The 15,277-nt window shown below is 38.6% G+C and overlaps 2 protein-coding genes across 3 annotated transcripts; one reads left to right on the forward strand and one right to left on the reverse strand.

The window, feature by feature from the left end:
• The first annotated feature begins 827 nt into the window (after window positions 1–827).
• LOC124413192 (cysteine and histidine-rich protein 1 homolog) lies at window positions 828–9,428 on the forward strand. Of its 2 annotated transcripts, none has more exons than XM_046893620.1 (6): window positions 828–1,349; window positions 7,057–7,295; window positions 7,412–7,623; window positions 7,943–8,103; window positions 8,224–8,444; window positions 8,760–9,428. In XM_046893620.1, the coding sequence occupies exons 1-6, from the start codon at window positions 1,107–1,109 to the stop codon at window positions 8,785–8,787; spliced, it is 1,104 nt and encodes a 367-aa protein (XP_046749576.1). In that variant the 5' UTR covers window positions 828–1,106; the 3' UTR covers window positions 8,788–9,428. The 2 variants fall into 2 exon arrangements, with proteins under 2 accessions (XP_046749576.1, XP_046749585.1); XM_046893629.1 differs by having other exon boundaries at window positions 830–1,349; window positions 8,224–8,426.
• A 1,790-nt stretch (window positions 9,429–11,218) lies between these two features.
• LOC124416344 (laccase-1-like) lies at window positions 11,219–15,061 on the reverse strand. The gene is made up of 9 exons (XM_046897305.1): window positions 14,943–15,061; window positions 14,673–14,835; window positions 14,253–14,550; window positions 13,815–14,152; window positions 13,454–13,737; window positions 13,056–13,316; window positions 12,729–12,974; window positions 12,209–12,603; window positions 11,219–11,354 (listed from the first exon to the last, which is right to left on the reverse strand). The coding sequence occupies exons 1-9, from the start codon at window positions 15,016–15,018 to the stop codon at window positions 11,244–11,246; spliced, it is 2,172 nt and encodes a 723-aa protein (XP_046753261.1). The 5' UTR covers window positions 15,019–15,061; the 3' UTR covers window positions 11,219–11,243.
• Window positions 15,062–15,277: the final 216 nt, after the last annotated feature.

Here is a 15,277-nt window from a genome sequence, read left to right on the forward strand (position 1 = left end):
GTCGTTTCACATGTCATAAAAATAAAAACAAAGGAACGTATACACACAAAAGACAAAGAACGTTGTAACGATAATTGTGTTAATAAAACCTGTGAGAACTTATTCAAATTTAAATAAACAGTTTATTTTATCAGTCCCTTATACACGACGTTTTCCTATCATTCGTATCAGTCAGACGCGAGTGTCTTATTCGAATATATCAAAATATAGAGGTCCATAATAAATGCTAATACAATAATTTATTTTTATATACATATGCATTTTAGGAATGAGTCCTTGCTGTCATGCACTATAGACGAAATGTTTAACTCATCCAAATCAAATCGACGGTGTTTCCCAGCATCAAAAGAGTCCGCAGTTGAATAAACAGTGAAATTTGTATCCTGTCTAAGTGTATAAGATTTTGAAATTTCGTTGACAAAAGCAGATATCAAGCAGATGATTTTGAACAGGAATCCATATTACTATTGGCGATATAAAAGAACATCAAGTCAGTGAATTGGCAAAAAAAACCAGATCTGCGAATGGTTGGATGACAAAATTTTCTAACTGCATAGCGAAAGATCATCGCCTAGCTACGCAGAGAAGAATCCATCTAGGCACTTATAAATAACTGCATCAAGGAAGGGAGGTGCGTATAGTATAGCAGGACTTTTAAAAATATCGCACGTGCCGCCTGCGAGGGTCTCGCCCGATTGGCCAACGGCTCCTGCGCAGTGTCGGGAGTCGATCAGCTGACTCGCATGCTCCCCCCCACTCTCCTGTCCTCTGTTGCTCGACGTGCCCCTTAAGCTGGGAATTCGACGGCTGCGATCGCGTTTTGTGACGGCGTGTGTCGCGCAGTCAGTGTCACGCAGCAGCGCGTGTGAGATATCTGACAGAATATAAAGAGCAGCGAGCGTGCGTAGAGAAATTGATAGATCGAGTGGATGACGGCAGAGTTTTGAGCCGGGGAGCAAGCGTCAATTGGCCCGGGGCAGGATCGGAGTGGTGTAAAATATATAAAGAGAGAGATATAAAGGGAGGTATAGAGAGATAGAGGATAAAGGCGAGGCAAAAGAGCGGCGGCACCCAGTCGGCGGTTGTCAAAAATCAAAACAACAAAAATGGCCGATCCGAGCAGCGAGGCCGCGTCGTCTAGCGGCGCTTCGGATCTGGCGGCCGTCGCCGCCGCAACACCGATTCGCGACGAGCCCGAGAAACAGGTCGAGGATTTTCTCGAGCCGGAGAAAAAGCGTAGGAAATTGTTGAGGGCCGACGGAAAGACCGAGCAAAAGCTGGAGCATCGGCTGGGCGGCATCCTCTGCTGCGCCGTCTGTCTCGATCTGCCCCGGGCAGCCGTTTACCAGGTATGTACGCCCCTCTCGCCCTTCTCTCTCCCTCTCGCGTTGCGACCTGCATCACTGCAATGTATGTACGACCCCGCGTCTCTTCTTTGTCTCGACTGCTCCTTCGCTCTCCGTGACGCGACAGCGATTCCGAACAGCTGACACAGCTGTTCCCTCACGTATCCATCCATCCACCAAACGCGTATTTGACGTTTTCCACTACATTAACGCGGACGAGACGAGACGAGACGAGACGAGACGAGAAGGAAGCTCGTGTCTCGTTTCGTAGGACCAATCGCATTCACTCCTATATGATGACGAATGTCTCTTTTATCGATTTTGTTTTCCTTGCTTCTTTATTATTTACGATTAGCGATTTTTTCGAAATATATTATTCTTTTCTCGCAAATTATTCCTGATTTTTCTCCGATCGTACAATCTTTATATACATGTAATGGGTGATTGTGATAGAAGGCGTGTATGTACGACACAAAATGGAGATCTCTTCTACTTCTTCTTCTTCTTCTTCTTCTTCTTCTTCTTCTGTTTCTTATCCCTCTTATGCAACGGTTGGATGAAACATAGAACTGCGTTTATCCTAGTTTTATAAGTAAAACGTAATATACAAACGAACTGTGCAACAACCATAGCATCTACATATACTAATCTTTGTTCATGATTTGCTTTATTTTTTCCCCAATCTCTGCAGAACTGTAACGTCTGTTTTTTGATATTATAAAAAACAAAATTACACGCATAACAAGACATAGATAAATGAATAAATTGAAAAAAGAATAAATAAGAAGGATGAAGGATTGTCAGGCAAGTATACACTCGACCCTATCACATAGGTATATCGTACAAACTAAAAATTTTCTATTATTCCGGTAGTTACAATAACTTGTAGTATTGATCAAAAAAAAAAAAAGACAAAAAAAAAGGAAAAAGCAAAAATGCTTAAAGTCCACGGCACGTGTGTACATTGTGTGATGTGCGTGTGTGTATGTATGTACGTGAGTGTAATTTGAATGTGTATACGATAATTGTTGCGCAAAATGGTATATTGTGTACAAACGCTGTAATACGTATATGTATATTATATATACAAATTACGCGCAAAAACAAGGTAGGTGAATAATTTACGTTCTCTTACACTCTTTCTACATAATCAATGTACGACTTTCTACCTCGCATGGCGTTCACGTTTCATTATTCTTGAAACAGAGGAACAAAAAATATCTCCGATAAATAGTGAGAAAAAAGAAAGAAAGAAACAAAAAAAAAAAAAAAACGACCGAATAAAAAAGAATAGAATCATAATTTTTTTTCTGCCTTTCTTTCTTCGTCATCGAGAATCGATTCATCTCTCGAAAGTACTACACCTACATAATATCGCGTTCCCGTCTACGGCGAATATATGGGGTTTGAAAAATCAATAACCGGCAATGGTCAAGACGGAGTTAACTCTTCACGATCGGCAACAAAGCCTGGAGACACACCTAGGCACCTAAATCATGTTGTGTATCAGATCGTGAGTCAGAGTTTGACCCTATTTTATCCTCTATAAGTCTGTACTTTCAATGGAGAAACGTACATATCTACATAGGTATCGAAAACAATTGAACGACGAGCTTGAAGTTGGCTGCAACGTTGTAACGTAACAAAACATGGGCGGGAAAACACTTTATTTTAAAATTTCAAAATCACAGATTGAGTGAGTAATAAATATATCAGTACGTAGTCAGTAATAATTCGCTTTATTTATACGGCTCAATCAATAACGTTGCGAAATAACGTCGATTTTTTTTTTTCTCTCCAATTGTAAGCATCGTTAGAATTACGTTACATACCAACTTCAACCTCGTGACTATTCGAGCGACGAAATCGTGCACCGCAGGCCAATCTAGTCTATATGTATATACATATACGTATGTACCACGAACGTATGCAACAATAGCGCAGCTTTCTTATATATATAAACTGAAGCCACGCTGCGTATATACGGTGTAGGTATACATATAGGTACGCTTACTGCAGCGTGAAAACCGTTACGCAACCTTGAGAGCCTACCTTACCTTCCGTGGCTTCTTCTACGCAGTAATATTTTTATTTACATCTAATCATTCCCTCCGCGTCTTTGCCGGTAGTCAGCGGTTCTGTCCCTATATACATATAAATGCATACAATGGCTAATCTCAAGTTTTCTGTGTGTTATTAAATACGATCGTGTTCTCGCCTTTCGTCAAAATATGCTGCGCTTTTACTTTGTTTATTTTAAATTTTCTCTTTCTTATCACTTGTCGGTTTTCTCTGCATTCACGCACGATGCATATGCATAGCGAGGATTTATTATGTATATAGTAATCGCAACACGCGACGCCATTTTGCGTCAATTCGATTTCGATGCTTGTTTTTTTTTTCTTCCCTTTTTTTTTTTTTTTATTCTTTCTCGAATCAGTGTTTATCTCCTTTCATTCCGAAGATTGTAATCGTTGCACTATACGGAGCCAGACGCGTCTTTGATAACGTTCAATATGTACGCTTTTATAAGTTCAAAGTATAATTTATGTAGATACGAATTGAGCCGAGTTCGTTTAGAGGTTCAAACTATTAACGAATATCTCTTTCTGGTTTTATTGCTTATATAAACATTCGCGTCTAGCGATATCATAATTGTTGGCAATCAAAGCGAGCAGCATGCGAGATAATATGTGTTTCACGTGTAGCCAGAGAAGTTGTTAGGTCAAAATAAATAACGCAAAGATTATCATTGTCTGATTTGTATTTGTAGACAGGAGACAGCGAATCCCTATTATCATTGCGTTCGTTGACTTCGTGGTTATTCTTCTTTTCTGCAATTTTCTTTTTCTATTTTTTTTCTTCCTTCTTCTTCTGTAGTTCGGTCGTCTCTCGCTTCTGGTTTGATGAATCGACGATATTTTTAGTAACGTTGATAAACATCAATTTTTTTCATTTTCAATGTCTATTTTAGGGACGATTATGGTTCAGGTGTATAGACGTATGCCCATACGAACAAAGACCAATGAAAAGCAAAACGTTTACTTCGTGTCTCGCTATCTTATCGCCACTGTACAATATATTCGTGTTATGTACAACGCAAATGAGTACAGGAAGGAATTCGAGTGATATAAGTTGAGACAAATAACTTGTGTACGAATATCGGTATTACAAAATGAGCGCTGTCCTGTAACGATTACCCTCTTCAAGAATCTTCCATGCTTCGACGGGCTGAAGGAATTCTTGTTACAGGGTCGTTGTCTCTATTTATATTTGGTAAACAAAACTTTTTCTGTCCTGATCGAACATGATTGTGAATGAAACGGTGAGGATCATTAGAAAGGGAACTCGAAGGTCGAGTATCAGAGTAGTTTTGAACGAGCAGCTGGGTTAGTCCCGTTATATCAATTTTTTGTAAAAAAAAGAATGAATCATCGCAAGTTCGTCCCCCCCTCCCCCTTATTTTTACAATAAACCGAGAATTAGTCTCTTCCCTTATGTTTTGTTATGTGTTCATATTCTCTTTATTATTTCTTATTCCAATTCCCTACACAACACGGATGTTGTGTAAAATGAAGCGTACCTACTCGCGTACAAATACATTTCGTTTAGGTATACTACAAAATCGATTGCAACGGCAGAATGTGATTCGCAGATTTAACCGAGTAAAGGAACCATATACAGTAGGTCCTGGATAGAAAATCCTGTCATATATTACGTACATTCACGTTTCTATAATTAGTTTTCGATGTGAAATAAAGAAAATCCCCGTTAAAGCTGTCTCGCATAAGACGAAGAGAAATATATATATACATATGTTTATATATCACCTGTGTTTCGCAGGTATTGGAATGTCGAATTCATTTCGAAGCATTCCATCGTTTCATATTTATTCCATCGTTTCATATAAATAAATAGTTTACGCAAACAAAAATATACAAGTGTACACATTACAATATGCATAATGTACAGACAAAAATATAACTGACAATAGGATGATTCGTATTTTTCATTCTTCATTATTAAATCACGTATAAATCACTGGATAAAATAAGTGTACACATGACGAAAGACTTCTTTTATTCGTTTATTCACATGCAGGGACAATTTTGTCACTTGATTTTATCAATTATATTGAGTACATACGCATAATTTGAAGTTGCAAAGAAATTTTAGAAAGACAATTTAGAAAACAAAAACAACAAAAAAAAAACCAAGCGATTAATATTAATAGTGCAATATACCAACGCCACTTTAACTTTTGTAGTGTGCTGTTATGAAATGTAATAAATTAATACCGCTTAATGTACTTATAATTGTTATTGTACATAAACTAGAGATGATACTAATTTAGCGCAACTTAATTTTATAGTCGATAGGCCACAATTATATGTGCGAAATTTCGAATTTATAGATGATTGATCTGCAAAAGCAAAGCAGTATTGATCTATCGTCAAATTTTTGTATAAAATGTAGCTCGAAAAGGTTATAGAATAAAATAAAGAGATGAGTTAACGAAGGTTAATTTTTCAAATTAGTTATTTTGAATGCTACCACCTCTTATGTGTTATCCCTATCCTATTCCCAATTAATTATGATATACACATGGATTGTTCGTGCATAATATAAACGTATGCATCGATAGTTCAATAATATTCATCATACAGGAATAATAGTGATTTGCCTTTTGTACTAGGATTCGTCTATAGCTAGAGGGAAATTTAGAAGAAAAGCAAATAATAAGAAATCATTATTTATTATCATTTTCGTGAATATATAAAAGTACATCCATTCCTATGTGACGTACGATCTAACATGCAATATTCAATGTGCCCACCTTTTTTCTAATATACCCTACTTATATACCTGTAAAGAAAATTGAGAATTCGTCAATAATTAATACTCTACGTCCGATTTTGTGTTTCAGGTTATAGAACATCAAAATAATGGTAACAACGCATTAGATTGCATATTTATAAGCTATAAGAATTGTTTTTGGCATGTGCGGTGATAAAACAGCTTCAGTGTATCACAAAACACATTAGTTTTCAAGTTAATTATACTTAATGCCCGGTCCCAATTCGATAAAAAACGAAAAAAAAAAAAAACTGACCCATTTTTACAATTCTATTTCTAGACTTCCGAGAACTCTGATATAATTCAAAATTCCTTTCCATTAACTAGCTTACGTGCCACATGAGTATTTATATGTGTACGTATTTATAAATATTCACGTGCACGTATGCCAAGTGGCGATGATGAACGAAGAAATGACTATAAAGTTTTGACAGCTCGTTCTTTCTCGATTTCAGATATCATTTGTAGAATATTTTGCATTTATACTTTTCATACTGTAATATTCACTTGTACATAATCAAGTACGATTATAGCGTATAACAAACACTTGATTTTCCGAAATAGCAGAATATTCGATGATCATTGTGTTTCGACAAAAATCTTAAGTAAGTTAAAAAAAAAAAAAAAAAAAAAAAAAACGGAAAAACGGAAAAAGTGAATGAACATATTACGTTCAACTGATTAAACAAAGAATTTGTAATAATTGCTGTATCCACCTTGCTGATAACCGTGACATATTTGCTTCATGATAATATACAATAATACACGAATTGCATAACCTATGCGAAACGAATAATTCGCCATAAGGATTTCCCGAGTTGCCATACTGATTTTTCTGCAATGGTGATTGCAGTGCACCAACGGACATTTGATGTGCGCCGGATGCTTCACGCACGTCCTGGCCGACGCTAGGCTTCGCGATGAGCTCGCCACTTGTCCGAATTGTCGGATTGAAATCAGCAAAACGTCAGCATCGAGGAATCTTGCCGTTGAAAAAGCAGTGTCTGAACTTCCGGCCGAATGTCAATACTGCGCCAAGGAATTCCCGAGGAATTCTTTGGAGCGGCACGAGGAAACGATGTGCGAGGAAAGGTAACTCCTCGACGAACTTTCAGGAAACACCCTTTCACCCCCGCATCAAGCGGAATTAATCGGTTGATCGAACCTTCGATACTCTTGATTTCAAGCGCCTTTTAACGCGGTTCCAGAATATCCAGCTGCAAGTATAGCCGGATCGGGTGTCCATGGCGGGGTCCAAGCCACGAAGGAGCCGAGCACGAGACCCACTGCGTCCATCCTCATCGTACCGGGGCCGACGTCATGGAGGCACTTCGAGACATCGATGCCAGAACCCTCGAGGAACGTCGACTCTACGACAGCGTGTTCGATCTACTGTCCTACGAAAAAATCACATTTAATGGTTTGTCAATTTCTTTTTTCCAGGGAACGGATTGGAAAAAGTGAAAAGTGGAAAGAGGTGTGCAGTATGATTAGATTCATTTCGAGTTATTATAGGAAGTAGGCTACTACTTACGTATTGGAATGCAGCGGATCTTTGGAAATAACTACAAAAATCGATTCGCTCGACTTTTTCCATCCCGACCCTCAAAAGACCGAAATGAAATACCGAGAGCGAGGAGGGAATTTTTACCAACGGCTTAAAAAAATCAATCGTGTAATTAGAACCATTAGAAATGCAGATGATTCGCATCGTCACATTATTTTCCGTTGCTTCAAAGATCTACAAATGAAGCCGTATCGAACCGACGAGTTTGTCCATAAATTGTTTTACGAAACATCGAGATTCACCGCGTTCAACAACCAATGGGTGGTCAAGGCCAGGATCAACAACAGCCAACGTGATCCTACACAAAGTTCAGAACGTGATATGACCTATCAGGTTTGTCAGCCTACATGGTAATCCAGTTAATATTATTCCAGACTTGGATATGACAATCCAGGTCTGACGACTCAGCGCTTAGCTACGAAAAATTTTTCAACTCCTGTTTTCTGTTTCAAGTTAATACTGAAAACGAAAACAACGTATCCCTTGCCGTTACACTATCTCATCCTCAAAGGACCGTTCGGCGACATGAAAGTACAGCCGAGAATACACAGATTTGATTTTACCGAACAGGACAACGAGAGTCCGTATCTACCCTTACCTCTCCCTGATACCGCCGAGTGTAACAGACTTCTAGCTGCAAAAGCTATCAACTTTCGGTATGTTCACATTCCACGGTAATTCTTCTTCTACGTTTTGCTATTTCATAGTTTCCGATTTTTAGCCAGTGACGTGAGGTATTCCTTTGTGTAATAATAAAACAAGACCAGTGATTACTGGGAACAATATGGCGGCCGTTGGTCAGCTGATGGCTCTAGCTCACTTGGAGTTTTAAAAAAATATCTCGCATTGAATGGTATCAAGTTCACCAAGGTTGATTTGTTTCTTTCGATTAACATTGCTGGCGGGATAAAAAAAAATAAAAAATTGCAAATATTCACATGATATGAACTATGGCGATACTCACGTGTTTATTGTTGACTTGTTTTCAGACTGATCATGTTTTTGGCATCGAAGTAACGCCTCACTCGGAGACTTGATCTAACGCTTACAGGAGGGCAGGATGTAAGAAGTTAATATAATCCTCACTAGCATGGTTGGCATCACGGCTATATGTATGAATAATAGGTATTCACATATTATTACAAGTAATAATACTACGGATTATGATCTATTCGCTGACTGTTGATTGTGTAGAGCGTAGACGAGAGAATTATACACAGATCTTGACGAGCTATATCATGATTATATTTATATAAATATCTATACATTATATTCGTATACATATGCATATACATAGAAATATAAATATATATATATCTGAAATTTTATCCATGGTAAGAAATTATTCTGTCAGTTGCCTAACGCAACTTTGCGTTAAGTAATAGTATTGATAGTTATTTTCTCTTTCTTCTTATTTTTTTTTCTTTTTTATACTCATGGCATTAGCTTCCGTGGTTTTCTCAAATGACAATACCAGACTTCATACAGTGGAACGTCGGTAAATTATACTTCTCAAATATGTCTCGCCAATCAATTTAATAAATAACTAAGAAGCTATATTATATTAAGCACCTTAGATATTAAGCATAATGAATTCAGCATGTCGATATTGTAAACCCGTAGATTTAAATAAATTCACTATCAAACTGCTATGAAAATACTTGAATTGTTATCGTAATTTTTCATTCCAACAGTTTCAGGTAATCGTAAAAATTTAAACAAACTTCTGCCTCCAACCGTTCTAGAGTATCCAGGCGTACCCTCAGGTATGTCCAGAACAAATTCAATGTCTCTTTGCAATTTTATATCGATGATCGCAACTTTTTGACAAACATTTTACTTCTGCCCAGTCTCCAATGTGTAGAGGTGCTATTCGTAGACCTGATGAAAGAAATTTTAAAATGACCATGACGGAATAACTGATGGTGTATCATGAAGTGTTTTAAGATCTAGCACATTCCCATTCTCATCAGAAGATAGCCAACTGAAAAAGAAGAAAAGTAAGTGTTTTGATTCTACTGATACGAATCATCACGTTCGATCCTAGATAAGTACAAGTTGTCAAACGGTAAATTTCTTTTACAATTCATCCGGTGTTCTGTAATCACTGTTGCGATGGTTATTGCAGTCAAGTTTGGCAGATAACGACTTCATTCAGGTTAATTAGCCGAGATCAATGGTTGAACTCTCCTCATTTCGAAAAGCTTGGGGCTTCAGGCGAAAGTTCTTCTTGAACCCAAAAAATACTGTCACTCCAGTGGAGAGGTGTCACTCAAAGTGACAATGGAGCAGCCAAGTTTCTGGATTATCAGTCCGAATAATCGGAGGATCACGTACCCTCTTCTGGGTACGCTCAAGATATCTTTCAGCGGTGTTCATCGTTTACGGTGTTTTCCATATAGCTCGAATAGCTTAGACCCACATCCATCACGTAAAATGGTAGCCCTGCAAGTGGAACGGAAGTGATTGTCTCCACTTTCGGAAAAGATATTTACGAAACTCTTACGATTAGAGATTAATGGGGTCTTGTACTAACATTACCTGGAAATCCGCATCTAAAATTCGATTCTCTGATCGGACACTGCGTTACGTTAGGAACTCCGTCTGTCCACTGACCCTTCCTTTGAAGAAGTCCATGCCAATGGATTGTAGTTTTCGTACCACTCACTTTATTTTCCACGTAGACTTTGATCAGTTTTTTTCTGTTATCTCACAAAAAATGTCAAAATTTTTTAAAAGAAACTAGCAAGACTTCCCAGTTTTTCTTCAGGCGAATTGGCATATGTTGTTTCCAAAAGTAATGATTTCTGAATACCCGTGATGAAAATAATTATTTTAAGACGAATGTTGAACTTAGTTGATAGAAAAACAAAGAGAAGATTCAATTTCACCTTAACGCATTAGAAATAGAACAATAAGAATATACGTATACGTATAAAATTGAATGTATCGTTTGATACTTTTGCATTTGACATGTAACAGAAGGACGTCAAGTTTAATTGGAACAAAGTTCTAAGTGTGCTGAATGGAGCGTAAAAATTTGTTTATTTACCTGAATTTACATACGTATGCTCTTTTCAATGAATTCGTTTTTTATTGACTATTCTTACCAATCAAAGTTTAAAAAATTATAGAAGTGGTAAAAAGAGGCAAAAAAATTTAATGAAAATGTAACAGAATTTGTTATTCATTCGCTCTAATAACATATTTACATTTTTTTCGTTGGAAAATATGCATGCGCAAAATAAATTTTCCCAAACACAATATTCGACTCACAGTAATGACGATAGTGATGACGATAGTGATGAGGATTAAGCCAACGTTTTTATTGCTAATTTTTCAGGCAATACATTTTAATATAATTTTTGTCTTTATTTCGGTTTGTAATTATCTTGTTTTGATCCAGCACTGAGCGGTCATTATCTTCAATTCTGTTGCAACATATTCGATCTGTCGTCTGGTACTTCAGAATGCTACTGTCCGTGTGGTTTTTTCTTTGCTTCGACACTACTCACCTTATCAAAGTTAGGAGCAGTTGAACTTCGAATTTTTGGCTGGTCAATTACGTATTTATTCGGATGAACCTACTGATCAAAATAATATTTCTCACAAAATACTTGAATTTTTATTTCTACATTGCAGTCAAAATTTCCTCACCCATCTTTTATCTACCATTCTTGTGATTAAATTATTTATTGCACCGATTTTAACTTATGTGAACTTGGCACCCGATTTTGGATAAAAAAAAATCGGAAACCAATATCGATTGTACTTCGTTTGTATCTTGGCCCAAAAAAGAGAAAAGTCGGTGTTTGACGTTTAGAAAATCTAACATTTGAAATATTTTTACTCGTTTCAAAACTTGTATTGTGTTAACTAGGTTACGTCACAATCTATCTTCTTTTTTATTATACTGAATAGCTATGGTAATAAAATAATCTGAGTATGGTTATGTCAAAGTACGATTGTTACACTTATAGCTAATAATTATAAGACCACATAACTCTCTTTGGGTCAAGGTACAAACGTAAAGAAAGATAGTACAAACGGGTACAAACGATTCTGAAGCGATCCCTGTTGGCAGAATTCGATTACCTTCGAAAACATAAAAGTTAGCTTTTCTAACAATAAAAAACCGAAGGTGTCTGTCTATTTTTGGATCAAGGGACAGACGGACGAAAGGTGATACAAATGGGTACAAACGATTCTGAAACAGCTCCCGTACGAAAAAACGAAATTTTTAAAAGTGTGGTGCGCGTCATTTTTTGAAAACGCCATATTTTTTTTTCTATTCGAAGTACAAACGAAAAAAAGTGGTACAAACGAGTATAAATAAAGTGCAATCCATATTAATTTACAAAAATTTTTCATTCGCAAGTCGGATACCAAGTTCGCATAGGTCCGATTTTATCTATCTTCATTCGTTACTTATACGTACTACAGCTGTGGTGCGTTCTTCCAACGGATCAAAATTGCCGCATTTCGGAAAGCCTGGAGGCGCTGAAGGAATCGTTCCCTCGACTCTGAAGACCATCGTCATGCCCACGGCCATATGCCATTCAAAGTGACAATGCATCAACCAAGATCCAGGATTGTCAGCTTTGAATTGCACGATGGCCATTCCACCGCTGGGCACGCTTATGGTGTCTTTTAGTGGTGGCATAGTGTTATTCGTCGACGAAGCTTTGTCGGAATTTTCCAACTCCCATACACTGACATATTCTTTCGCTTCACTTACAGTATACATTTGGTGTCTCGTCAAGTTTTGTTGCATATGTACCACGTAGAAAGAAAAGCCGTGCAAATGTATCGGATGATTGAGACCAGCGATTTCTGAAGAACACGAGAAGGAGGAATGTGATTAGTGATGAGTGTGGTCGATGCCCGAGTGATGCTACGTTACATAACGAGGTCAGACGACCCGCTGGAACATTTTGGTTTCAGTGAGTCTAACTCACCGGCGTTGTCGATAAGAATCAGCTGAATGATGCCATTCTCTGGCAGAACTATAACTTGGGTACATTCGCAGTAAGGAGTGGACGTGGCATTATCATCGTTCCCCAGACATTTGGCTGGCAAGTTGTCTTGGTTGCAGTAGCTGTTTTGAGACCTGGAAGAATTGTACGACGATAGAATTGGACTGTCCGGAAAATTGAAAGATATGTTGTTCATCCATGCCGATTGAATGCCGCCACCTCCGAGATCTGAATAATATAATTTCTATAGTTTTTTTCTACGAATGCGAATAAATTATTTCTCTCAAATATGAACTTCAAGCTTCTCACTCATGAATGAATGGTAAATTTCATCTTCGTGGAACGTATCGACGTCAAATTGATGAAAACCAAACGGGATGAACAACCTGACGTCTGGCTTTGTCATCAAAATCCTTTTAACTTCATCGGCATCATCGTATCCGATGGATATTAGATCAGTGATGCAAAGGCGGCTTGCATCTTGCCCACATGTTGTGTTTGGTTCATTAAGGACTATCCCCGTCGGCAAAGGATTCGTTATGGTTGGTCGACTCCGCGTCGGCAGAATTCCTGCAATTTTATAGTAAAACGTGAAGCATATTGAGGTTTCACTATCTAGCGCAGATCAAGTATCTGTCGCAGTAACGATCAATATAATGCTAGGCGTAATTATGATTAGTAAAAACTAAAGTCGGACAAGCTGTTACCTAATTCATCGCCACTTGTGCCATACGAGAGAACGCCGTACTGATATATTTCATCAGCTGCGCATGTCCCTAAAGCGCGAACGTGTATCCAGAACGCATCTTGTGCCGTGACGTTTACAGATGGTACTGGGACAAAGTCGAATCGTTCACCAGGATAGTGTACGATGGAATCGACTGTGCGCGGTTCAATCGGCATGCCGTCGGTGGCTATCAATGTTAAAGAGTGATTTTGTATCTGAAGTATAACCGGGCAGACGTGATTGTTGGCGTTGATGATGCGAAACCTTCAAAAGGAGGGAGTTATGCGTAGGGTATTGCCCATTGAGAATAAGGATGGCAGTTACGATGGGACTTTGTGTACCTGTATCGCAAGTCCTTCTGGACATGAAAAGTTGCCAAAGGAAATGAAACGTTGACGGGGTCTGAGTCCGTCCCGGCGTCATAGTATCTTCCGAATCCGTTGAGTAAAATAGTGGTAGGTCTGACGCCTGGCTGTCTGCTCGGCAGACCGGGAAGAAACATTTCTGCGTTTTCGTGCATCCAATCAGAAAACACTATTGTGTGATTCACATAATCATAGTCGTAGAGGTCTTCCGACCAGGGCTCTTCGGATTTTATTGCATGGACAACTAACGCACCATAAATCCCGTTGGTTCTTTGTGTGCCTGAGTGGCTGTGATAGAAATACGTGCCTGCCTCCTGCCAAATAAAGACGTAGGTTTCACTTAATAGCGATCACGCCGTAGAGTTTACACATCCACACCTCCGAGGGAAAAAAATTTTAATGTCTCGTACTGACCTCTGCTGGAAATATGTATCTGAAACTCTCGCCTCCGAAGGGACACTGGGTTACATAAGGAACCCCGTCCATCCACTGACTGTGCTTTTGCCGAAAGCCGTGCCAGTGGATGGTGACTTCTTCGCCGGCCATTTGGTTTTTTACGTTGACTACGATCAGATCATTTTTGCAGACGTTGATCGGGGCTCCGGGGAGTTGGCGGTTGATGGACATCAACCCTCGCTGAATTCCATCAGCTGGAATACACTGCGGTCGGTAACAATCCTCCAGAACACCATCAGAACAATTCCCGCAGGCTCTGCAGTCGTACAAATAAGTAATAATAAGCAGGCTATTATGACGGTGAATCGTGATCGAAACGGTACGAGCTTGTTTCCTTTGACCAAAGTGCGAATGTTCGATATGTGTAAGGCTGCTTACGTCCCCATTGCTGCGTAGAACTCCAAAGTGAATGTGAAAAGACACACTCGCGGTAATTCCCCGGCAACGCAGGTGCGGACACAATCCGTTTCAGTGTATTTTACCACACCTAGTTCGATCAGCTCGGTCCATGGTGAAGTACGACTGTAGTTTTCTGGTAATTCTGTGGACAAGAAAGTTTTTTGTACTCATATTATGGTTTTTGGACTAAAAAAGTCAGTTGTCAAAGTTTTCTTGCGCAATTATTTTGATTTCACTTCTTTGTCTCACCGATTATTTTGCCTTGGACAGATACGGCGATTATCAACGCTGCGATTAAAACCAAAGTCCTATTGTAGACACGCATTTTCAGTGTTCCGTCTTGTTCGCTGGGGGTAGCTGTTACAATTAACTCGTACGCAGGAAGCCCACCCAGTGGTGTGCGCTTTTATACATACCTGTATATGCCTCTTGAGCATACATATAGATAGTGTCTCTTTACGCAGTTGCAGAAAGTCTGTCTTAAAGCAAAAACTGTCATTCTGCAAAATTTATGTGCTTACAGAACTGAAGAAGTTGACGTCTAAGATAAGACCATGTAAAGCGACAGGGGAAGAATAAATAAT

The sequence above is a fragment of the Diprion similis genome, chromosome 2, assembly GCF_021155765.1.
Source record: "Diprion similis isolate iyDipSimi1 chromosome 2, iyDipSimi1.1, whole genome shotgun sequence".
Lineage (NCBI taxonomy): Eukaryota > Metazoa > Arthropoda > Insecta > Hymenoptera > Diprionidae > Diprion > Diprion similis.

What these genes read in the sequence shown, in the direction of transcription:
- LOC124413192 (XM_046893620.1), top strand. Translation starts at nt 1,107, where the DNA reads ATGGCCGATCCGAGCAGCGAGGCCGCGTCGTCTAGCGGCGCTTCGGAT. An exon ending in CCCGGGCAGCCGTTTACCAG is followed by an intron (nt 1,350 to 7,056) that starts GTATGTACGCCC and finishes TGGTGATTGCAG; the next exon opens with TGCACCAACGGACATTTGAT. An exon ending in CGGTATGTTCACATTCCACG is followed by an intron (nt 8,445 to 8,759) that starts GTAATTCTTCTT and finishes ACTTGTTTTCAG; the next exon opens with ACTGATCATGTTTTTGGCAT.
- LOC124416344 (XM_046897305.1), bottom strand. Translation starts at nt 15,018, where the DNA reads ATGCGTGTCTACAATAGGACTTTGGTTTTAATCGCAGCGTTGATAATC. An exon ending in TTCTACGCAGCAATGGGGAC is followed by an intron (nt 14,551 to 14,672) that starts GTAAGCAGCCTT and finishes GTACGACTGCAG; the next exon opens with AGCCTGCGGGAATTGTTCTG. An exon ending in CACAAGTGGCGATGAATTAG is followed by an intron (nt 13,317 to 13,453) that starts GTAACAGCTTGT and finishes ATAAAATTGCAG; the next exon opens with GAATTCTGCCGACGCGGAGT.